Source organism: Colletotrichum gloeosporioides, assembly GCF_011800055.1.
Source record: "Colletotrichum gloeosporioides strain Lc1 chromosome Unknown consensus_71, whole genome shotgun sequence".
In the NCBI taxonomy this organism is placed as follows: Eukaryota; Fungi; Ascomycota; class Sordariomycetes; order Glomerellales; family Glomerellaceae; genus Colletotrichum; species Colletotrichum gloeosporioides.
The window spans coordinates 359,373-383,719 of NW_025544716.1; the positions used below are offsets into that span (position 1 = coordinate 359,373).

The following is a 24,347-nucleotide window of genomic DNA, read 5'->3' on the forward strand; positions in this document are numbered from 1 at the left end:
TGTCGCTTGAGCAACTAAGATAGCTCGGGCGTTGGCCAAGCGCCAAGACGGGTTTACTTCCGGCAAGCCAACCACCATCACTGTATTAGGCACAGTTGCAGAGGCTTTCCACGTTGTCGGGTACTTTCAACCCCGCCCCCAAGTCTGTTCCAACTTCCACTCTGAATGGAGCTTCGTGGAGCCGTCTGCATCCCTGCTGCAGACCCAGTGTAGTATGAGGGTCCACGTCTCGCTTGTAAGTTAGTCACAATGACAAGCTTTTCGAGGACGCTGCAACACCGGAACGCCGAGTGTGTCCATTTGATGAAGCGGATTCTTCTAAGTTCCCGAAAGCGATCACCGCCTGAAAGCAGAGCGTAGGGCCAAGACACAGAGCGATGTGTACAATTGCCTTCCTTTCTCGTGGGAGAGAGCGTCATTGCTAGACGTTCTTGCCGAGCAAGTGACTGCATAACATCGTCCTTACATGATGCATCAACCCATAAAACCATCATATGCCAGGTCTTCGAATATTTGCGATCCTTCCTTTATCTGAATTTCGTCTGAATTCGTTGATACGCGGAAGACGTTGCGGCGTACCAACCGAGGGGTCTTGTTGTGATCCACTATAGGAATGGCAGCTCTCGTGCATCGTCTCAACAGTGGCGATCGTCTTGGCTTCAAGTCTCCACGTTCTCGCCCGGCTCAGCAAAGAGCCTAACGTCTGTATAGCGGGTACTCGTTCGATACCTTGCCCACGTGGTAGAATTATGTGAAATCATTGGCTGCCATATAGCACTATCTTCTTGTGTGAACGATGTAGAAATATGCTGTCACGAACATGGGATTCAGGGCAATGAGTTCTTCATGAGAGAACATTAGTGAACGAGGCTTGAAAGAGATTTTGAGCTTGTACGCTTTCTCGCTACCCCTCCTACAGGAGATAATGACTCAAGAGCGTTTGGTCTCAGTGCTTGTTGTTGTTTTGATGCGCTGTAATTAAATTCGCTTTCGTTGTAAACCGGTCCCCAGTCATTCCCTCAAGGATGTGACGGGTCCTCACTAGCGAACTTTTGACGAGTCGTGTTCTGTGCACTTACACCGTGCAGTATTAGGCTAAAATTAGTGATCTGGCCGCTCACGCTTTCTCTGAACTTCCCGTCAGAATCTGATGATCATCGGTGCTTCTTCTCACAGTGACAAAAAGTGGCGTTGCGCGTGCTGTGCTACTGTCAATCCTCAGCTCGGTCTTCCGAGCTGCGCTCTCGGAGGTAAACCAGCCCACCAAAGCGAAGCTTGTCAAGTGGTGCGAGACGGTAGTCGGCCGGGCCCGGGCCTCGGGCCCGAACCCCAGCCTAAATCCCACCTTTACATAAGGGATCAGCCACACTACTTTATAGCTAGGTACGCCTAGCACTTATAGCTAGATTAATTAAGCTACTTCACGTAGGTTATAAGCCCTCTATATACCTAAATCTATTTACTAGATAGTAAGGTTATTCCTAAGTAGCTATTAGGACTCTAACCTTATAGTTTAGTAATTACTATAAAGTAATTAATAGATTACTAAGCTATTAGAAGTAATACTTCTAAGTAAAGAGTATAGCTATTATAATATATATCCCCTACTTATAAAATCTCCTCAGCCTCTAAGCTACTAAAGTTAATAATTATTTAATAATTACTATAGTTATATAGGGATAACTACTTAATAACTATCTAATTATTACTTAAAACTACTACTTAAATCTCTCTTAAATAGCTAAATTAATTAAATAAAATAATATATCCTTAACTAGTAATCTAACTCTATCTTCTTCTAGCTCTACTAAAAGGGGATTATCTTAAACTAACCCTCCCCCTTCTTCTACTATAAACCTTATAACTAGAGTAGCTATATAGAAAGTAGCTAGTAAGAGACTAGATCTAAAAAGTTTAGTATATAATACTATCCCTAAGCTAACTAAAGCTATAAGCTTTAAGCTATAAGAGATTAATCTTAAGAACACCTTTAAGGTAATAAGATTACTTTTCTACTTAATAGCTAAAAAGATACTAAATAGATATAATAGAGATATAGTTTTTAAAAAAGATAAAATAGTAGTAGTTAAGAATCTAAGCTCTTTAAGTAATCTAATACTTATAGGTTTTATACTTATTAGATAGTTACTTATAGAGAAGATCTAATATAATCTCTTAGAAGAAATAATTAATAATAGTCTTTTTATTATAACTTCAGCCTTCTATATCTTTATTAAAACTAAAGAATACACCTAGAAGTTTAATAAGCTAGCTATAGATAAAATCTATAATAACTAAAACAAAATAACTAAAGTTAACTATAGTAATACTAAGGATTTTATATAAGATCTTCACTTAACTTTTAATAAACTAAATAGTTTTAGTATAAGCTTATTAACTACAGCCCTCACTTATAGACTTATCTAAAGTTTTAGACGTTTTAATTAAGTTAAAGCAAACTCTATAGAGAATAACTTTATTATAGGGATTTAAAACTATAATAACTTCTTATAAAAACTTAGAGGCTTAGGTAAAAAGGAATAATATAAGTAAGCCTCCTAAAGCGTTAAAGCTCTATTAAATAAAAAGAAGTTTACTATAAAGAGGTAAACTTAAGCTTTTAAGTCTAAGAGTATAAAACTATAGGATTTATATATTTCCTATAATATTAAGTATCTTAAAACTCTCTATAGATATAAGATATATAGTTACTATCACAAAAAGATAACTTAATACCTTAAGAAGTATAATAAATACTCCCTTAAGCACTTTAAGTACTATACCTCAAAGTATAATAAGTTTAAATACTTAAACAAACTATTAATAACTCAGTAATTAATAATATAAATATCTACTTTAATATTTAGCTTAAAAGGCTAAACCTAAAATAGTATCTTTAGAAACTTTAGTATTAAATAAGATATTAACTAATAATCTAAAGCTTTTATAGATACCTTATCAGCTTAAGCTTAAAAAAGAACCCTTCTACTATTCTTAGTAAAAGACTTTAGAATATCTAGTCTATATTTTAACCCTTAACCTTTAACTAAAAATCTATATAAAATCACTTATATATAGAGAGTTAAGAAGCAACTAATAAAGAAATCTATATACTTTAGCTATAGTTTTACTAGTTAAACTATAAATATAGAGACTAATAGTTTCTTTATATATAATATTATTAAGGAAGTTAATAAAGAAGAAAATAATAACTAAGAAGTATAACTAAGTTAATATATTATATCTATAACTTTAATTAAGAGGATAGACTCCTTTATATTAGATACTAACGCTAATAGATATATTCTTAATAATCTCTCTATCTTTAAGGAACTTAGAGATCTCCTTTAAGAATTAACTATAAACTATATAGGCAGAAAAGACTAAATTAGCTAAGCTATTAGTATAGCTAAAGTAATTACTACTAAGCTAAGTAGTAAAAAAACTACTTTCTAACTATATAGTGCCCTCTATAAGCCTTATAATATAGTATAAATTATTAATATTAATCTTCTTTAGAAGATAGGTATCTATTTTAATAGTCTAAATAATACTTTAGTTTATAAAGATATATCTAAAGCTATTACTAATTTCAAATAGGATATATAAGTCCCTTAGCTTTAGATCTATCCCTCTAACTAAAGTAATAAATTCAGCTTTTTTAAGCTAGATTACTAAACCTTTTATACTTATCTAAAGTATCTATCTAAAGAGGTAACTATTACTACTATAAGAGATATTAATATAAACCTCTTTAGAATATCTCTTATAAGATATAAATATTATATCTACCTTATAGTAAAGTTAACATAATACCTTAGTAATAAATAATAAGAATAACTAACTTAGGCTTTTTAAAAGCTTTAGATTAATTTCCTAGAACTAACGCTATAAAGCTTTAGAGGTATTACTTATAACCTCTATATTATAGAAGCCTTCTTAACTTATAGATAGTTCTAAGCATTTAAATTAAAAAAAGATATAGCTATCTAGCTATAAAGCTAGTTTCTAAAAAAAATTATAGTAATAAACAGTATTATTCACTTCTCTAAGGTTATTATAGATAATAATATAGCTCTTCTTAAGGTAATAAAGCTTTTTACTTAAAAGTAGGGTTTTATCTTAGAGATAGTAGTACCTCACTCTTATTAATAAAATAAAAGGGCAGAAAGCTTTAGTAAGGCTATATAGTAAAAAATATAAGTAATATATATAGAAGCTAGCCTTCCTAAATCCTTCTAGCCTTAGTTAATAAAGATTTCTATAGAAGTTAGTAATCTACTATCTAATAGTAAGAGTAATATTAATCCTTATAAGAAACTAATAAATACCCTTAATATATCTCCTACTATAAGAAAACTATATATATATTATCTCTACTACTAAGGCTACTAAGCTTATATCTATATTTACTTAGATAGCTATCTATATATAAAAAAGCAGAAGATAAAACTTAAAGCTAAACTTAGAAGATTTATAGGATATAATAACCTCTATAGTAATATCTTCTATATTCTTATTAAAAAGACTAATAGTATTTAATAGGTAAGGGATATAATATTTAAGAAAAATAAAGGAGAGCTCCCCCTAGTTAAATTTAATAACTTATAGCTAAGAGAAGAGGTTAAGCTAAAGACCTATAAGTATAAGAATAAACTACTAATTATAACTTATAAAACTAAAATTCAGCCTTATAGATATTATAAGCTATATATTAGCCCTACTAAATAAGAATAACAAAAGGATAAAATAGGTAATTTATACCTAAAAGAAGCCTAAAAATCAGAGGGTAATAATAAATAAGAATAAGAAGATAAGCCTCTTTAAGAACAAAAAGAAGTTAGTAATAAGGGGAGTAATTTACTAACCTTAGATCTAAAACTATATATATTAGTATAAAATACTAGCACTATAAATATATAGGTATAATTAATACTAAAAGAAAATTCTCTTCTATACTAATATTCTCTTACTACTCCTCTAAGCTAAAGTTCTCTTATCACCCCTCAGTAGTAATAGAGTTTCCTTACTATATTATTACAGCTAAGATCCCCTATTATTTCCCCCTAAACACCTTAACTAATATAAAGAAAACTAAGAGGAAGACTAAAAGGTAGTAATAGAAGCTCTACTCTTATAAGATCACTAAGAATAACTATCTCTTCTTTTAGTTAAATAACCTAAATACTTAGAACCTAAATACTATATAATATAAAAAAGTTTAATAGAGAATTTAATAAGATAGAGGCTATAGAGATTAACCTAATTAATAATAAAATAGACTAAAAACTAATTACTTTTACTTTTTTAGCATCTAACTTATTATAAGCCCTTAGTTTAGAGATTTAATTATTTATAACTTTTAAGAAATAAGAGGTAATAAAAGAAGGACCTCTAAAGTTAGTTATCTTTAATACTATAAAGATTTAAGTTAATAGCTTAGAAGGAATAAAATACTAATAGCTTAAAAAACTCCCTAATAGCCTTAAATATCTCTTAGGTAAATAGGTATATAATAAAAAAGTTACTATAGATAGAAGACTTAATAAAGTTAGAGTAAGATAGGTTATTTATAGTAACTTTTAAGATAAAGATAGTAAAATAGTCTATACTACTATTACTAATCTTATTACTCTATAAGTCTTTTTACTAATTATAGTACTTAAAAATCTAAAACTTCACTAAGTTAATATAGTTATAGCCTTCCTAAATACCTTTATAGGAGATTATAATATCTTTATTACTTAACTTTATAGGTTTAATAATAGATTTAGTTAGTTCTATAGATTAAAAAGAGCTCTCTATAAGTTAAGAGAATCCCCTCTTCTCTAGTATAAGCAAATTATTACTATCCTTAAGTAATTAAAGTTTAATCTACTCCTAAAAAAACCCTATATTCTTATTAATAAGGATAGTATTATAATATTACTTTATATTAATAATATACTTATTATTATACTTAATATTAAGTAAGTTAATAACTTTAAAAATAACTTATATAACTTCTTTTAGATTAAAGATTTAGGTAAAGTATAATAGTTTCTTAGGTTTAAGATTATTTACTACTATAAAATAAGATAACTTTAGATCTTATAAGCTAAATATATTAATAATATACTAATAGAAAAAGGTATTACTAAATATAACTAAGTTCCCTACCCCCTTAGTAATACTTAGCTACTAAAAATCATAAAATAATATAAAATACCTACTAAGATATATAAATATTAAAGCAATCTAAGTAAGTTATAATAGATTATAAATAGTATATAACTAGATATTATAATACTTATAAATAGAGCTACTAAAGATTAATAATATACCTCTAAAAAGTATAATAAACTACTAAGATTAATATAGAGATATCTCTATAGCTTATAATAACTAGTACTCTACCTTAATAGCCTAAGTTATTCTATTAATAACCTCAAATTATTAGTATTCTATAACACTAATTAGTCTAACTATAAAAGAATAGGTAAGTTAATAGCTAGCTATATAGTTATATATAGAAGAGCACTAATTACTTAGAAATTAACACTATAATTATTTATAGCTATATTAACCTATAAAGCTAAATAGATAAATCTAATACCTAGAGGGAAAGCTTTATTATATATTATAGATCTCTTTAAAAAGATAAATATCTTTATTTAACTACCCTTCTAAGTATATATAGATTCTATAAATACCTTTAATAATTATCTATTAGGTAAATAGTCGCTTAAACTACACTATATTAAGATTAAATATCACTAAATTATTAATAATATTAGTAATAGAGACTTTAAGATTAATTATATCTTAACCTATAAAATAGTTACTAATAGCTTTACTAAACTACTAATAATAGAGAAGTATTATAACTTTATTAAAATATTAAGTTTATCTAAACTACTTATAACTAATAATAAATCTTAATCTAAAGATAATATCTTAAAGCTTAATCTTAATTAAGTCTATATACTTATTTATTTCTTTTATATATAATAACTTTATTCCTTTATATCTTACTAACTAATTAACTTTTATAGTTAGACTTTATATTATTTTAATCGCCTTAATTTACTCTTTTTAATAGTTAAATTACTAACTATAAAAGTCTCTTATATAAGAAGTTATTTAATAATAAAAGCTTAAAAGGTAATTAAAAACTTTAACTTCACTAAGTTATAAGTTTATTACTAAATTAGATATCTTAGTTAATATTTATCTATATTAAAAATATAATAATACTAACTACTAAAAAAGATATAAACCTAAGTTTAACTTACTTAATTTCAATTAGATCTTAAAAATATAAATTAGAATAAAAGCAAAAAGAAAACTAAACTTTATAGTATCTTCTAATAATTATCCTAGTTAATTAAGTTTATATAAAATATTAATATATCTTAAAACTAACTCTTATAAGAATCTATAAACTTTACTTATTTTAAAGTATTAAGTTTAACTATAAAATATAAAACTTATATTATTTAACTAATATTAAGAAGTTAATTAGACCTAATTACTATAAGCTTAATTTAAACTTAAAACTTTAAGGTTAAATTATTAGCTTTTTTAATCTAAATCTATATAATCTAAAAATAGCTAAACTATTAGATTATATAGCTTAAGTTTATATTAAGGTTACTTTAAAGTTAATAAAGGTTTTATATTATAATTAGTATATAACTAAAAGTTAGAGGTTAGAAGTATTTTAAGAAGTAAAATAGGATAATAAAGTTAATATAAAAAGGAAGGTATAAGGGAGATAGCTAGGAATAAAGCTAATAGTTATATAATTAATCTAATTACTACTTTAGGATAGGAATAGCTTTATAAGGCATAAGAGGCGTTAGCTAAAAGGGGGGTATAAGATAGTAGTTAGCTAGGCCTAAGCTTTAAGCCTAAACCCCAGCCTAAATCCCACCTTTACGTAAGGGATCAGCCACACCACTTTATAGCTAGGCGCGCCTGGCGCTCATAGCTAGATTAATCAAGCCACTTCACGCAAGTGGCAACTGTACGCTAAGTCGGATGGAGCCGAGGCATTAGATGGGTCTAAAGCTGGGACTGCTTCCCAACGCGTCCATTTCTGCGGCATCGCTTAAGATCTGATTTATTCCCGACTTTTTCCATGACTGGCACGGGAGGTGCCCTCTCTACACTCGCATGGCCATTGGCTGATACCATTGACTTAATGCTCCGATAGCTAACAAGTTAGGCCGATGCCTCTTGTAGGCGGAGGATCGATGTGCCGCAAGACCCCCGTCAATGTGGATCGGAATAACTCCATCCCAACAACAAGGCTAGGTTGTGATGCTTGATGGAGCGCAAAACTCTGCAGCATGCCGTCGCCTTAGTCACGTCTATAGAGTGGAATGGGATACGAACTAGCGGAGAACGGTGTGGGAATTGAGGGCTTGAGGCTTGCAGCAATGACTGGACCTTCTCTCGATGTCAGCAGAGGCGGACTTATGCGGACATAGTGTACTATGAGAGCCTCCTGTTTCAAAGAGCACATGTTCAGAAACTATTAGTTGAGGGAGCGTCAAGAAAGCTCTTATGGCAGAATTAAGTGCTTGAAGACTTGAGGCGGCCGCTAGAGTGCTACAGTTGTCACAGGGCTGAGCTAACTTTTCGGAGTGGACGCGACCCGAGTCAGTTGACTTGATGATGCCTGACTAAACTAGTCTGCATGGCAGATGATATCAGATCGACTTTATCAATCTGCTCGCGCACAAAGTCAGATTAGAAGTTTTCAAATGATGTCAAAACTGGGAGCTCGGTTTTTCTCCGACCTTCGACAATGCCAAATGCCCATAGAGTTGCAGCGATATCGCTGCTGATATGTCCACGCCCTCTTGCCTAGGTCCTTGTGTAAAACTCGCTGCTTGAAGGATTTGAAGTGAAGCCATAGTGCGATGATTACCGGATAATCCTTTAGATATCTCCACTACATCCTTGTTTTCTTGTTGGAAGTAGTGAAGTTTTGTCTCATCAACCAACTGATTACATCCTGGCCTCGTGGGTATTCTGGCGAACATGTCTCTCAAACGTAGAGTGACTTTGTGTCTTGAGTGGAGATGTGGAATCAAAATTTCGTCCGAACGAGGCAGTCCATAACTTGTGATGGTCCAGCCTCTAAATTTTTATCTCGGGATCAGATTAGATCCAATCAGGATCATCACAACTCCATTACCTACGTTGCAATCGTTGAACTCTCAGCTCTCAACCGGATCTCGCCTGCATTTTACATGAGGTATTTTCTTCAAGCGGCGGAAATCGACCGCAGCCGGCGGGATGCACGAGGTGAAGTATCCCTGGCTGAGTTTGATACATTCACGATGCTTCTCGGAAGCGTGACGCTACGGGTGGCTTCCACCCCCACCCTCAGTTGACGTTGTGTTTCGCAGGCCAATATTTGGGCAGTGAAAAACTTTGCATTTGTGTTAAAGACACGGACATTGGCTATTATAGCATAGGTGACATTTCGATTATTTGAGCATTTCCCCCTTTGTCTCTGCCGAGGCTCTTCTTGTTGGTGTTGAAACAATCGTCACTGCACGGACTCTAGCAACACTTACACCATTCAACATGATTGAGGCACGGGCAGCCAAAAAGCCGAAGCCGCCCAATGCGCGCCAGCTCATGAACGAATGGAATTTGAAGGTCTATGCTGCCGTTCTCTGTGTGGTCATTGCCGTCTTCATTCTTTATCACTGGATTAGGTCGATCAACAGGAAACTTACGTCCTCACCTAAAGCATGGCAACGCTTGTCTGGTGTGTCTATTGTCGTCAAAGCATCTCGGTGAGACTCACGTGAGAGATGATGGCTGTTGTATTAGGAAGTTGACACCCAATAGGCAAATCCGGAGCTTGCTAATCCGAAAGGTTCCCGGGTTTCCGTCGGGCGGCCATGCGTTCTTGGCGATCGCCTTCGTCGGCGTCAATATCGTCATGTGCTTTCACCACGTGGATAGGGCCAAGACCAGCAACTTCGCTGCACGATTTGGATGGTCAATTTTCCATTTTATGGTGGCGTCAGATAATGCAAGCTGACTGAATGGGTACAGGATGTCGACCGCCAACATGGCCCTGTGCGTGTTTTTCGGGCTGAAGAACACTCCGTTGGGGATCCTGTCCGGCCACTCCTACGAGCGCCTGAACTATTTCCACCGACTCGCTGGGTATGCCGCAATTCTCCAGCTAGTACTCCATGGTATTTTCTACATGATATACTATGGCAACCAGAACCGCTGGAGCACGTTGCTGGAGGACCAGAACTGGGAGGGCATTGCGGCCGGCGTGGCCATGATTGTGTTACTTCTTGGCATGGCTAGGAACCTGGGCTACGAGGCGTTCTACATCAGCCACCTCCTGGGATTCCTCCTAGCCATCATTTTCACAGCCCTCCACAGGCCCTACTGGATCTGGAAGATCCCTGTGGCAATGCTCTTTGCCGGAGCAATCTGGGCGCTTGATCGTCTCATTAGGGGGTCGAGGATGCTGTACAACATGGTCAACAACAGCGCCATCATCTACCAGCTGCCCGACAACGGTGTGCGAATGGTGATCAAGAAGCCGCTGGCTGGGGCTGTCTCTGGATCGCACTGCTTCGTGTGGATCCCGAGCATCCGAGCATTCCAGACTCATCCCTTCACGATTGTGTCCAACACGAAGGCCGGCGGTTTGGAGTTGATCCTGAATTCTTACAACGGCTTCACCAAAGCCGTCCACGACCGCGCCCACCGCGAGATTGGAACGTCGGTGTGGGCATCAGTGGACGGCCCCTACGGAGCCATTCCAGACCCTAAGAACTTTGATAAGGTGATTCTGATCGCAGGTGGCACCGGGGCCACGTTCACCTTTGGCTTGGCGACAAGCCTGCTCCAGCACCTGGAGTCAAACTCAGGGACACACGTAGACTTCATCTGGGCCGCTAGAAAGAGAGGTTCGTCTGAGTTCGGTTAACATCCCCAGAGCCAAGCACGCTAACGGTCAGAACAGAGAACTTGAGCTGGTTTGCGGATCACATCCAGTCATTGTGCCAGCATGGTCCCGGAATGAACATGATGCTGCACGTCACCAGGGAGGGCTCGAAAGAGTCTCTAAGCGACTCCTCAGCACCGGCCCCTCTGGAGCACTCAGTCCTTGCCCCCCAGCAAACAGTGAATAGGGGGGCTGACAGCGTCTCATCCGAGGATCCCATGCCGGGCGCTACCGATACCATGGACGAAAAGACAGCTGCCAACGTCTCAGCAGAGCCTGCTGAGAAACACAGGCGCTCGCAGGACCTCGACAGTCTATGCGACATCAAGTACGACAAGCTCGAGGCAGCAAAGGTCATTGCTGAGACCTTGGGGGCGATCGAGCCTGGCCGGCGGGTGCTCATTGCGTCGTGTGGCCCTCAATCTCTGACTGACCTTGTACGGACCACTGCCGCTCAACACATTGCCAGCGCGGAAATTAGCATAGAGGTTCACTGTGAAACTTTCGGCTGGTGAGAGGAACACCACCGGGGACCTGCTGCTGTTTGGTCGCCGAGTGTTCAACAGAGATAAATGACATTACAATCGTCTGCATCCACATAGCTAGCTGTATGGCCCTGGTCAATCTATCATTTCAATCTGTGTGCCCTGGTGTCAATTATCGGTTTCTACTGCATTTGTTGATGCCTGTGACATATATAAGCCACAGTTCATCCCTACTACTGGAACGGGGTTTAGTAGGCCCACTGGATTTTTCAGCGTTTTCGGCGTTTAGAGGTCAGATTACTAGCCCCCTTTAAGAGGCGAGAAGTTAGCTCAGACATTATTATTAATCCTAATAGATTAGGAGGAGAATTTACTCATTCTTTAGTAGATTTTTAAGCTTTTTATCTTATTCTTTTTATTTTAGATCTATAAAGTAAATAAGAAGTCCTTTCCTTTTTCTTTTAAGATTATAAACCTTAAAACTATAAAGTTATATAGTTATAATAACTATATACTCCTAAAGGTATATATATACTATTATATTATATAGCTCTTAACTACTAAACTTATAACTATTTTAATAGTACCTAGAGGTAAATTCTTTCTTCTTTTAGATACCTATATAAAGTATTAAAGAAAAACTTACTCTTATACTAAATAAATAGATTAATATAATATATATAATAACTATAACTATTTTTACTAATTATATAATACTAAGAAATATAATATATTAATAAGAGTTAAGTAGTTATTTATAGACTTAATTTATAATAAGTAGAGAAGTATAATAACTAAGTATAACTCTATTTATTAGAATATAGAGATATAAAAAAACCCTAAAAAAGACCTTAAAAGTATTATAGCCTATATAATAGGGAGTATTAGATTTTTATTTATTTTTATTTTTACTACTCTTTAATATTATAAGCTATTAAGGCTAGATTAAATCTACTTAATAGGCTTTTTAAACTAATAAGAATATAAAGCTTTATAATACTTAGATAAGATAGTCCTTAAAAATTAATAACTTTATTATAGAAGAATAAGATAAATCTACTATAAAGCTATTAGTAATCTATATAACCCCTAATAGATTAATTAGTAAAGACTTAGAAGAAGGAATATAAGGATAACTATAAAGACCTAAAAGAATATAACTAATTAGGTTTAAAACTAATAGGGGTAGAAGTATAGTGCCTACTTACCTAGTTATACTCTTTTCTCTTTTCTCCTTTTCCTTTATTATATTTTCAGAAAAAGTAATAATAATACTTAAAATTAGAAAGACTAACACCTTTAATTACTTAAAATAACAACTTATATATTCACTATCTTAATTATTAATAACTACTATAGCTAAAATATAACTTAAGATTACTAAAGAGATATTATATAAAGATATCTTAACTCCTTATAACCTTATTACTAGAGGTAAGTCTACTAATATATTTAATATCTAAGCTAAAGTATTTAGGAATATTTAGGATTAAGCTAAAGTAACTTTAGTTTCTAAAGATAACTTACTTAATAACTCCTCTAGTTTATAAGCCTAAACTACTAATATTAACTTTATTAAGGTTAACTATACTATTAAAAGTACTCACCTCTATACTAAAGCTAATAAAAGTAAAAAATAAACCCCTAATATTAATCCTTACTACACTTTAAATAATAATACTTATAAAGCTTAGTAGTAGCTTATAGCTCCTATTAGTAACACTTATCTTATTTCTATAGACTAATTAATAAGAATTATTAAGTAACTAATAGAGTTATACTTTTAATATCTTATACTAATTATAATAAATCCCTTCCTAAATAAGAACACTCCTATATTTATAAGTAATAATATTATAGATTTTATTAAAACTTATAATTCTTAGTTTTATAAAACCTATTAGATTAATAAAGATAAGCTAATAAAGGTTTACCTCTATAATCTTAAAAACTTAAGGTAAGGTATTAAATCGCTAATTAAAGACCTTAATAATTAAGAAGTTACTAAAGTTACCCTTATTAACTAATATAGTATTATAGATAAAAGCTTCTATTAGGATCCTAATAAAAAGTTTTAAACGATTAAGGATAAGCCCCCCCTCTCTGAGATAGATATTATTAATATTATAGCCCTCTTTAATTATATTAAGAGCTTATACTATAAAGCTACTATAAAGGAACTCCTAAGGTATTAAGACTAAGATCTTATTTACTTTATTTATAGGTGCCTACTAAAAGAAGCTATTAAGGCTACTATAAAAGCTCTCTCTTATAACGTTATAAACCTACTCTAAAAGCTTTAGTTAAATATTAAACGTATAATTATTAAATAGGTAGCTAGAGAGACCTCTTATATATATATTAGTAAAAAGAAAGCTATAAAGGTAACTACTCCTCCTTTAATTACTAATCTTATTAAACCTATTAATTAGTTTATATAAGTTACTTATATTTAGTAGTAATATAGTAACTTAAAAATAGCAAAATTTAATAAAGTTACTACCTTTTAAGAGCAGATATACTAAATATCTCTTAATAGTAAAAATACTAAGAAATAAATAAAGGCACTTATAACTAATATTTAGAAACTAAGCATAAATATTAGCTAGTAGCTTAAACTAATATAGAATAGTTATATTATAGATATAAACTAAGTATTTATAGTATAAAGGAGTTATAAATAATAAAGAGAGGCTAGCTAATTTATAAGCTTAACTACTATAAACTAAATATAGTATAATATACCTAAGATTAAGAGTTACTACTTTTATAGAATAAATAGATACTATATAACTAAATATAATATTATAAATAAGTTAAGGAACGCTAAAGTAGTATACTACCTAAAAAGATAGTATATTAGTTCTTATACTAATTATAATATTATTTAGGATAATATTATTAATAAAGGATAGAAGAACTTAATACCTAACTTAGTAACTATTTAAGCTTATATCCTCTAAAGTAAGGTATACCTCTAGCTAAAAGTAGTAGTAAAATAATTCTATAATAAGTACTACCTAAAGTGAGTACTTAGCTTAAAATTATCTATTTATTATTAAGAGACTATAGTTATAATAGATAAGGCTTAGAGAGAATAAAAAGAGGCTAAATAATAAGTATTAATAACTACTATTAACTATATTAATATTAAGTATATATATAGCTATATAGTTAATATTAACTATATAAGAGATAAAAAACTAATAGAGGTTAATATTATTACTAGAATAAAGAATAATAACTTCTAATATACTTTATATAGTAACTCCTTAGTAAGGAAGGTTTACTTTATAGACTAAATCTTAACTTAATAAGGTACTATATTTATAAGAGGTACCTAAGTTAAAGAAGTAATTAAAAACAAAATAATTATATAGGTTTTTTTATAACCTTAGCTATAAGGACCTACTTACTATAAGGAGACTAAAGAGTTATACTAAATAACCCTCTTCTTAGACTTAGAAGAAACTTACTCTTAAGTTATAGCTCTTTATAGTAAAAAGTAGATAAGTAATATTACTCTACTAGAATAATTTCTCTTAGATAACTAGCTAAAATATAGATAGCTTAAGTTTTAATATATAATAATATATATAGAGTGATATTAAGACTAAGTATATAGTAGTAATATAGTTACTACTAACCTAGCTTTAGCTAATACTTATATATAAATTAAAGGCTAAGAAGTAAGTATTAAGGAACTTATAAGGAAATAGAATAAAGAATATAGAACTAACTTATAGTAGCTTAAGAATAGTAATCTTAGGTCTATAAAAGGTAGCACTAATATATTAATAGAAGAGCTATAACTTATTAGGGGAAGCTATTATATTAATATAAATATAGTAGATATATTAACGCTATAAAGCTTTAAACTAACTAATATTAAAGTCTTAGTTATAAAAGACTTCTAATAACTTTAACCTAAAGTTATACCTTACTCTAATAGAGGGCGTATAGTTACTATATATAACTTTATTATACCTCACTTTTAGGTAGCTATTTAAATTAGATACTACTTAGCTGAGGAATAGTTAGGGATTATTAATACTAGCTCTATAGTAAATATTATATCTAAAGACTATATTAACTTTAATAAACTTTAAAGTAGAGTTATACTAACCTTAATTATAATTAAGGGCTTTATAGATATTATATTAGAACTATAGTTTATAAGTACTATTATAGAGGATATATATATTAATAGCTACTATATACTTAATATAGGTTTCTTTATTAGCCTATCTAGTAAAACCTTAAAAAGCTTAATCCATAATAGCTTTTTTATTTATTATATTAAGATAAGGCTTAGCTATATAGATAGATAGATTAATAGTAATTTTTACTACTATATTACTTAGTATCTATTAAAGTATACCTTTAGTTTCTTTACTAATTAGTCTATAGCCCTTCTTCCCTATATTATCCCTAACTTAGATATATTTAATAAGATTTAGAGCTCCTATTATATTCCTAAAGAGGAGAGAAACTAAAAACTACTACTATTATACTTAATATAGTAGCTAGCTTATTAGAATTAGGAATAGATAAAGTTTTAAAACTTACTATAGAGGAGGATTATAAGACTAATAGATAGGAAGATATTTAAATACTTAATATTAAGTAGTTATTTTTAGATATAGTAATATAAGCTAAACTTAAAAATAAAAATAAGATTAAGGGCGCCTTTAACTATAAGAGTAAGCTCTTCTAGTAAATTCTTAAAATATTAATCTAATAAGCTATTACCCCTAAGGTTACTTCTATAACTACTAAACTTACTAAACTTAAGAACTATAGCTTAAACTATACCTATAAGAACTAAAGGATACTAATAGATTATTATAAATCTAAACTAAGTCTAAAAAAGAAAAAAGCCTTATTATAAGTAGAGGAAGTATATAAAGCTAGCCTTAATATACTAGCTATAACTAAGGGGATCTTAAATATAATAAAAGCACTAAATAATACTATATTCTTTAATAAGCTAGAGAAGTCCTATAGATAGCTTTTAAGTTAATAAGGTAGTAACTTAGTAAATATTTTATTTCCTTAAAATAATATTACTATATAGTTTAAAACTATAAAATACACTATACTCTACTATAAAGCCCTTTTATATAAAGACTTTATTATAATAGATACTATTAAAACCTCTTAAACTATTTAAAAAACTTAATATACTACTTACTATTTTAGTTCTATAAATAGATCTAAATAAGATAAATACTAAGAAAAAGTTTTATATAAAGTAGCTCTTACTAAGTTTAAGTCTAGCCTTAAGCTTCTAGAATAGCTTTTATTAATTAAGGTCTATAAACTAGTAGCTATTTCTAAATCTAATAATAAGTAAAATATTAAATTTACCTAAGAGAAGGCTTAAGTTTTCTATTACTCTTAATAAAGTAAGAACCTTTTAAGTAAAGCTATTATAAAAGTAAGAATAATACTTCTCTATAAAGCTTTAGATAGAGGTTAAAACCCCCTTAATATAGTTAAAATTAATACTATATATAAGACTAAAGATAAGAAGATCTATATTATTAATAATATACTATTAGATAGTACTATCTTAGAAGGAGATCTTAAGTAGAAGCTTAAAGTATAAACTAAGGTCTAAGAAAAACTTAAGATATATACTAAAAACCCCTTTATAGACCTAATTATACCTAAGTTCTCTAATATTCTAATAGGAGAGCGCCTTACTTAAGAGTAACTAGATAAACTACTTAGTATAATACTATACTTAACTAATTAAGAGAAGGCTTTATTTATATAAGTCTAAAAGAATAGAGAGATAGCTATAATATAGGAATTCCCTTATTATAGATCTATCTACCTATTAGTAGCTCTACTATAATCTATTTAAACTATTCTATATAAAGTATAGTAAGCTTAAAGTATATTAATCCTAAAGGCACTTAAAGTTAAAGTTATTTAAATACTTAAAGACTACTTATAAAAAGGTATCTTAGAAGAGAGTTATATATTATACTAGAACCCCTTCTTCTTTATAAGAAAGAAGGATAGGAAAATACATTTAATTAATTTAGTTACTTAGATTAATAAAGTTATACTTTAAGATATAGCTTTACCTCTAGCTAGAGATAAGTTCTTAGAGGACTTTACTATATACTAGCTTTTCTCCTTATTTAATTTCTTCTTAAAGTATAACTAAGTCTTACTTAATATAAAAAGCTAAAACTTTATAATATTTACTATACTAATTAGGTTACTATATATATATACTTTACTATAAAGCGCTACTAATTCTATTACTTAATTTATAAAGGTAATAATGAGGATCTTATATAATCTAATCCCTCACTATTATAAAGCCTTCCTTAATAATATTACTATTAAAAGCCTTATAATATAATATAATAATAAAGAAGTACTTAATTACCTAGGAATATAGAAATTTATCCTTAAATATATCTAGAATATTAATAAAATACTACTTAACCTTAAGTTAGTAGAGTATTTAGTCTTAGTAGATAAGTCCTAGTAAACTTAAACTACTATAACTATTATTAGATATATATATAATACTAATAGTTAATACTTAGAATAGTTAAAAATTATTAAAATAACTAAATAAGAGGCCTATAAAGGACTTATAGAACTATATACTTTCCTTAAAATCACTTTATTCTACTAAATATAGGTAGTTCACTTTTTAATTATTACTAAACCCCTTATAAAACTTCTAAAGAAAGATATTAAGTTTATATAAAGTTCTAACTAATAGAAAGCTATAGATAAGCTAAAATATAAGCTTATATTATCTCTAATTCTTATTAAACTTAACTATAAACTTAATAGAAGTATTATCTATTTAGTAGTTAATACTAGTAGTATAAAATAAGAAGCTATACTTAGTTAATTTATTAATAAGAAGAGATATATTTTATAATATAAAAGTAGCTTATAAGTAGAAGTAAAGCTTAACTATAATATAAGAAAGAAGGAACTTTAAAGCCTTCTAAAAGTATTAAAATAAATATATAACTATCTCTTTAGCTACTATTTTGTTATTAAAATAGATATAAAGACGCTTATAGCTTAGATTAATAGTATAGCTTCTAATCTCCTTAGCGCTCTTATTATTTAATAGATTATATAGATCTATATATTTAACTTTAAAATCTAATATATATTAAGTATATAGAATACTACTACTAATAGCCTCTCTAAGAAGCCTAGTAGGCCTTTAGATAAATAAGATAAAGAAGTAGAAGGAGAAATTAATAACTAAATTAACTAATAGATCTTCTTTATAGATATATAAATATATTCCTTCTTTAATAAGGCTTAAAACTATAGAAATACCTAAGCTACTATAAGCGTTATAGCTATAACTACTAGTAATAATAATAATAAATAGAACACCTTCCTTATAATACTACTATTAGTATTAAGTGATTTATAGACCTAGTTAATAAAGTCTTAGTAGATTATATACTTCCTTAGTACTCTCTACTACCTACTAAGTATTCCTATAAACTAATATAAGTAATAATAAGTAAAAGCTATTAGCTATACTCTTTATAATAAGTTCTTATTTATATACTTAAGCGTTTATAAGCTAACGCTATAATATATTATTAATAGTACTACTAAGAGAAACTATCTTATTATATATACTTATATTAAGAGTAGCTATAAGGGATATAATACTATATTTAAAAGGCTTATTAATAACTACTTCTAATTAAGCCTCTATAAGTTTATTATAGATATAATCTTAATATACCTAAACTATTAACTATATAAAGTATATTAGATTAATAATATATACTCCTTTATAACGCCTATTAAACTCCTATTTATAAAGGTAGCTTTAGATATTTAGAAGGTAGGTAGGTATAATATAGTTAAAGCTAGAGACTTCTTAATAAGATAAGTTAAAGCAAAATAGATACTATAAGCTAATTTAAAGCTTATTACTAAATTTATCTAAAAAGATATTATCTATTATTATAAGTTATATAAAATACTACTTATAAATAGAGGACTAGAGAATAAAGGTTATATTATTACTTTTAATAAGAAATATACTTTTTACTAATAAGTTATAGTAGCTTATAATCCTCATGCTAATAGAACTATTAAGAAAGGTTACTAGCCTATTACCTATACCTTATTAACCTAGCTTAAAGATACTAATTATAACTTTTAACCTTACCTTTATACTACACTCTTTATAAACTAAATAACTATTTAGGTATTAACTAACTACTCCCCTTTCTACCTTCTTTATAAGTATAACCTAGTTATACTAATTAAGACCCTCATACCTATATAGAGAGTTCTTAACTAAACTAATATCTCTACGCTAAAATAAGAACTTATTATATAAATATAAGCTTTCAGCTAGTTAGATAAAGATACAGAGGAGGCTTAGAAGATAATTATAAAGTAGTATAAATATATTACTATATAGTTTAATAAGTAGTATACCTATATACTCTAACTAAGTTACTTAAATATTAGTAACCTAATACTATCCTTTAATATTATAAAATCTATTAATAAGTTATTAGATATTAAGTTAGACTATAGATAGAAAGGTCCCTTTTAAATCTACTTCTATACTCTAGAGAACTCTTTATACTAACTTACTATACTTACTAAAGAACCCCTATAAGGTTTAATATATATAGGAAACTACTTAAAGAAGTTTATCTAATCCTCTNACCCCTATAAAGTTTAATATATATAGGAAACTACCTAAAGAAGTTTATTTAATCCCTTAAGGGTTTTTAGGAACCTAATAACCTTATTATCCTCTAAGATAACTTTATAAACTATATTAAGTATATATTCCTACCTTTAGAGTAACTAAATATAGAGATACTAAATAATAATTCTAGGGATAGAGATTTAAAGTAACTACCTATATAATAAAGTATAGCCTAAATAATATAACTCTATACTAATAACTAAAAACTATTCTACCCCCTTTTAATTATATTATTACTTAAGGATAGCTATTTACTAAGAGGATATCTAAGGGATATACTATAGTTATAGCTTTATAGCTTAACTAATACTACTAAATAATACTTTATAAACCTAAATTATATTAATATTATCTTAACTTATACTATTTTATTTTATTTTTATTATACCTTATTATCTCTATACTTTGATTCTATTATATTATTTATATCTTTTAGGATTTATAGGAATACTTCTACTTATAATACTACCTACTCTATTTACCCTATATAGATATCTTCTTATCCTATTTATATAGAAAGCACTTATTATATAATAAGTATAAGCTATTTATTACTATTTCTCCTTATTTTAATTACTTATATTATTATTTTATATCTAGTTTAAGAGAATACTTTATAGATTAAACTAAAGTAATAAGATTTACCTCCTTTATAGTAAGATACCTATACTTTACTCGCTTAAGCTATAGTATTTTACTTATACTCTTCTTTATATTCTATTATCTTCACCTTATTATTCTATTATAATACTTAGCTTAAAAGGAATTAGTATAAGTATTTCTATTAATTAGTATATTACTACCTTACTTTTCCTCTTTTTTTCTCTTTTATACTTAAGATAAAGCTTTAGAAGATTATTATATTTACTCTTATTTAGTCTACTTCTATTATATTTACTTTTTATATACTTTCCTTTATAAGGAGCTTTATAGATTTAAACTATATATAGATATCTATACTACCTATAAGGTCTTATTTATCTCTTATTTATAGCTTATTATTAAGTAGCTTACTTCACTATATTTCTATACTATTAGTTATTAATTCTATAACTATATTTACTCTTTAAAGCTATTTATAATAAGCTAGGTCTATAAAATATATTTCCTAACTAACTTAGTAGTCTTATTAACCTTAGTAGCTTCTTTCTCCTTAAAGCCTAAGAGCTTATATCCTATAATTAGCTTTATTTCTACTTACTATTCTATTCCTAGTCTATATTACCTTACTATTTTTATAAGTTTTCTTTTCCTTATTAATCTCAGTAAGCTTCTTAAGCTTAATTAAAGCTTTATATATTAAAGGCTATACTATTTTTATCTTACTACTCTCTAGTATTATTCACTATATATTCTACTATATTATTAAGGTTATTTTATATAATTAATTAGTTTTATATCTCTAACTATCTTCCTTCTTTATTTTACCTCTACTACTTTTAGGTAGCCTTAATTAACCTATTAGTCTAATACCTTAAGTTAAATTTACCTTTTTTTTTTATACTTACCCTTCTAAAGATTTATTTCAGCTGAGGACTAAGCTATATAGCTGAAGTAAATAGGGATAAAAAAGAGCTAGCCCTATAGAAAGCTCCTATAAAAAGCACGCTTTAATAACTATAAGGCTGTTCTTTAAGCTAATACTAGTAATCTATTATTATTCCTCTAGTTTATAATATAATAGATAATTAAAACTTTAGCTAGATAGGACTACTTAGAACTAAAAATAATAAAATAGGACTAAAAAGTTAAACACCTTATCCTATATTACCCTAATAAGATTCACCCTATTTATTTACCTTATAAAAATCCTAAGGATAGAAAACCTATAAAGGGAGACTAAAGTAGCCTAATATATCCCCTAATAGATCCCCTTAGTAAGCTAAGAGACTATCTTATTAGCCTCTTATTCTCCTCTACTTAATTAAAGCTTTATTAGTATACCTCTCTTTATTTTATACTTACCCTAAGGCCTTACGCTATAAAGTAGAGTTATTACTTTATAGATTAAAATAAAATATAATAACTATTTTAATACTATTCTATACTACCTACTACTTATTCTACTTATATTATTTATATAGATTAGCTACCTATAGATAAAAACTATAGGAAAATAACCCCTTATACCCCTAATATTTTAGTAGAAGTAGTAGTATTCCTTTCCCTAGTTTAACTAAGTTTACCTCTATTTAGATTATTTAGCTTAATCTATATTTAGATTTACCTCTATTTCTTTATTTTTATACCTTTTATTTAGATATATCTAAATAAGATACAAACCTTATATCTAAATATAGATAAGAATAAAGTAAATCTAACTAAATATAAAAAGCTTATTATTATAACTAATTACCTATCTTCTTAAGCTAATAATCTCTTATAATCTCTCCTCTACTTAAGCTATAAATATCTAAAGCTATAAATTAAATAAAAGCCTTAAAACTATAAGTTATTTTAGTACTATAAATAAGAATATAAAAGTATATCTCTAGCTAAATACCTATAAGAACACCTATAAAACGATAATATAGGATAGTAATTATAGGATTATCTAATAAAATAACTAAGCTAAAATAACCTACTCTCCTATATTATAATACAGAATAGTCACTTTATAGATTAAAATAATAAAGTAGGATAATAAAATTAACTTAGTTATATAGCTATAAACCCTCTAGTTACCTTATATACCTCCCCCTTTATTCTACCCCTTAGTAATAGAACCTTTTAGGAAGCCTTACTATAAATATAAGAAGAAAGTTCCTCTATCTTATTATAATTAAGATTAAGAGGAAGCTTTATTATAAATAAGTAGTTTATAAATATAAATAACTTAAGAGTAGCTTTATACTTATAGATCTACCTATCTACTATATTTATAATATCCTCTATAAAATCTAGTACTTATATATAACTCTACTTTATAATCTACTAGTTAATCCTTAACCTAGTAATCCTAATACTAATATACTTATTACTCTTCTAATACTTCTTTCCTTTTCCTATCTTATAACTAAACTCCTTATAAACCTCTTTATTAGTATATAAGCACTCCTTTAAAATATCCTTATAATAAATATAGTTTATATAAGGTTTACTGAGTATTAAAATATATTTAAAATATAATTTATAAACTTAAATACTAATTAAATTATCCTTAAGGGAGTAAGTATAAGCCTTATAATAATTATAAGGAATAGTATTATAACCTCTAAAAGCTTAAATAAAGAAGCTATAGAATACTATTAGATAATTAAGATTAAAGACTTTAGTTACTTAAAGCCTATAAGGAGTTATAAAGCTACTTATAATAAACACCTAATTATAGAGGAGGTTAGAAGGGGCACTTAAGTAACTAACTATATATAATAAATACTTTATACTTATTATATTTTACTAGAATTATTTTATAACTTATTTTATAAATATAAAAGGTATAAATAAATTAAAGTCCACTTTATAATATATATTATAAAGCTATAGAAATTTAAGTTTATATTAGATGAAGCTTATAAAAGACTATAAAAGAACTTATTAGCTAAATAGCTAAAGATAATAAAGATATATAATGAAAACTTATTAGTTAATAAGAATATAAGCTTTATAGACCTAAAATATAATAATTATTTACTTAGGGGATAATATATATAAGTTATTAATAAAAAAAGGAAATACTACCTTAATAGCTTATAGAGGGGATATAAATAGATAAGTAAATAAAGTAATTAAAGTTACTAATTTAATAGTAATTATACTTACCCTCTTACTTTAAGCTTTAATTTACCTTAGTAGCTATTTTTTATCTCATCTTTAATAAAATAAGTAATTATAGCTACTTACTTATATCTATAAATTACTATTATTTTACTTATAACCTTTATTTATAAACTTTAAGTAAATAACTATATAACTACTATTTATATCTATAAACTATTACTAAGTAAATATTATATTAATTACTCCTACTTTCTCTATCTTTTAATATACCCTCTATATACTATACTAATACTACTCTCTCCCCCTCTTTTTCCTTATTTTACTACTTATATATTATACTATAACTAATTATATCTATAAAGTATATATTATACCTTTCTTAAAAACTACTATATCTTTACTATTACCTAATATA

General features: G+C 28.4%; 1 protein-coding gene across 1 annotated transcript; it reads left to right on the plus strand.

Annotated features, from left to right (window-relative positions):
• Positions 1 to 9,582: 9,582 nt before the first annotated feature.
• Positions 9,583 to 11,493, plus strand: GCG54_00010291 (uncharacterized protein; the record flags this gene model as incomplete). The annotated part of the gene is made up of 4 exons (XM_045410217.1): positions 9,583 to 9,797; positions 9,853 to 10,005; positions 10,063 to 10,940; positions 10,997 to 11,493. 4 exons carry the CDS (start codon positions 9,583 to 9,585, stop codon positions 11,491 to 11,493), a joined length of 1,743 nt encoding a protein of 580 aa, XP_045260172.1.
• Positions 11,494 to 24,347: the final 12,854 nt, after the last annotated feature.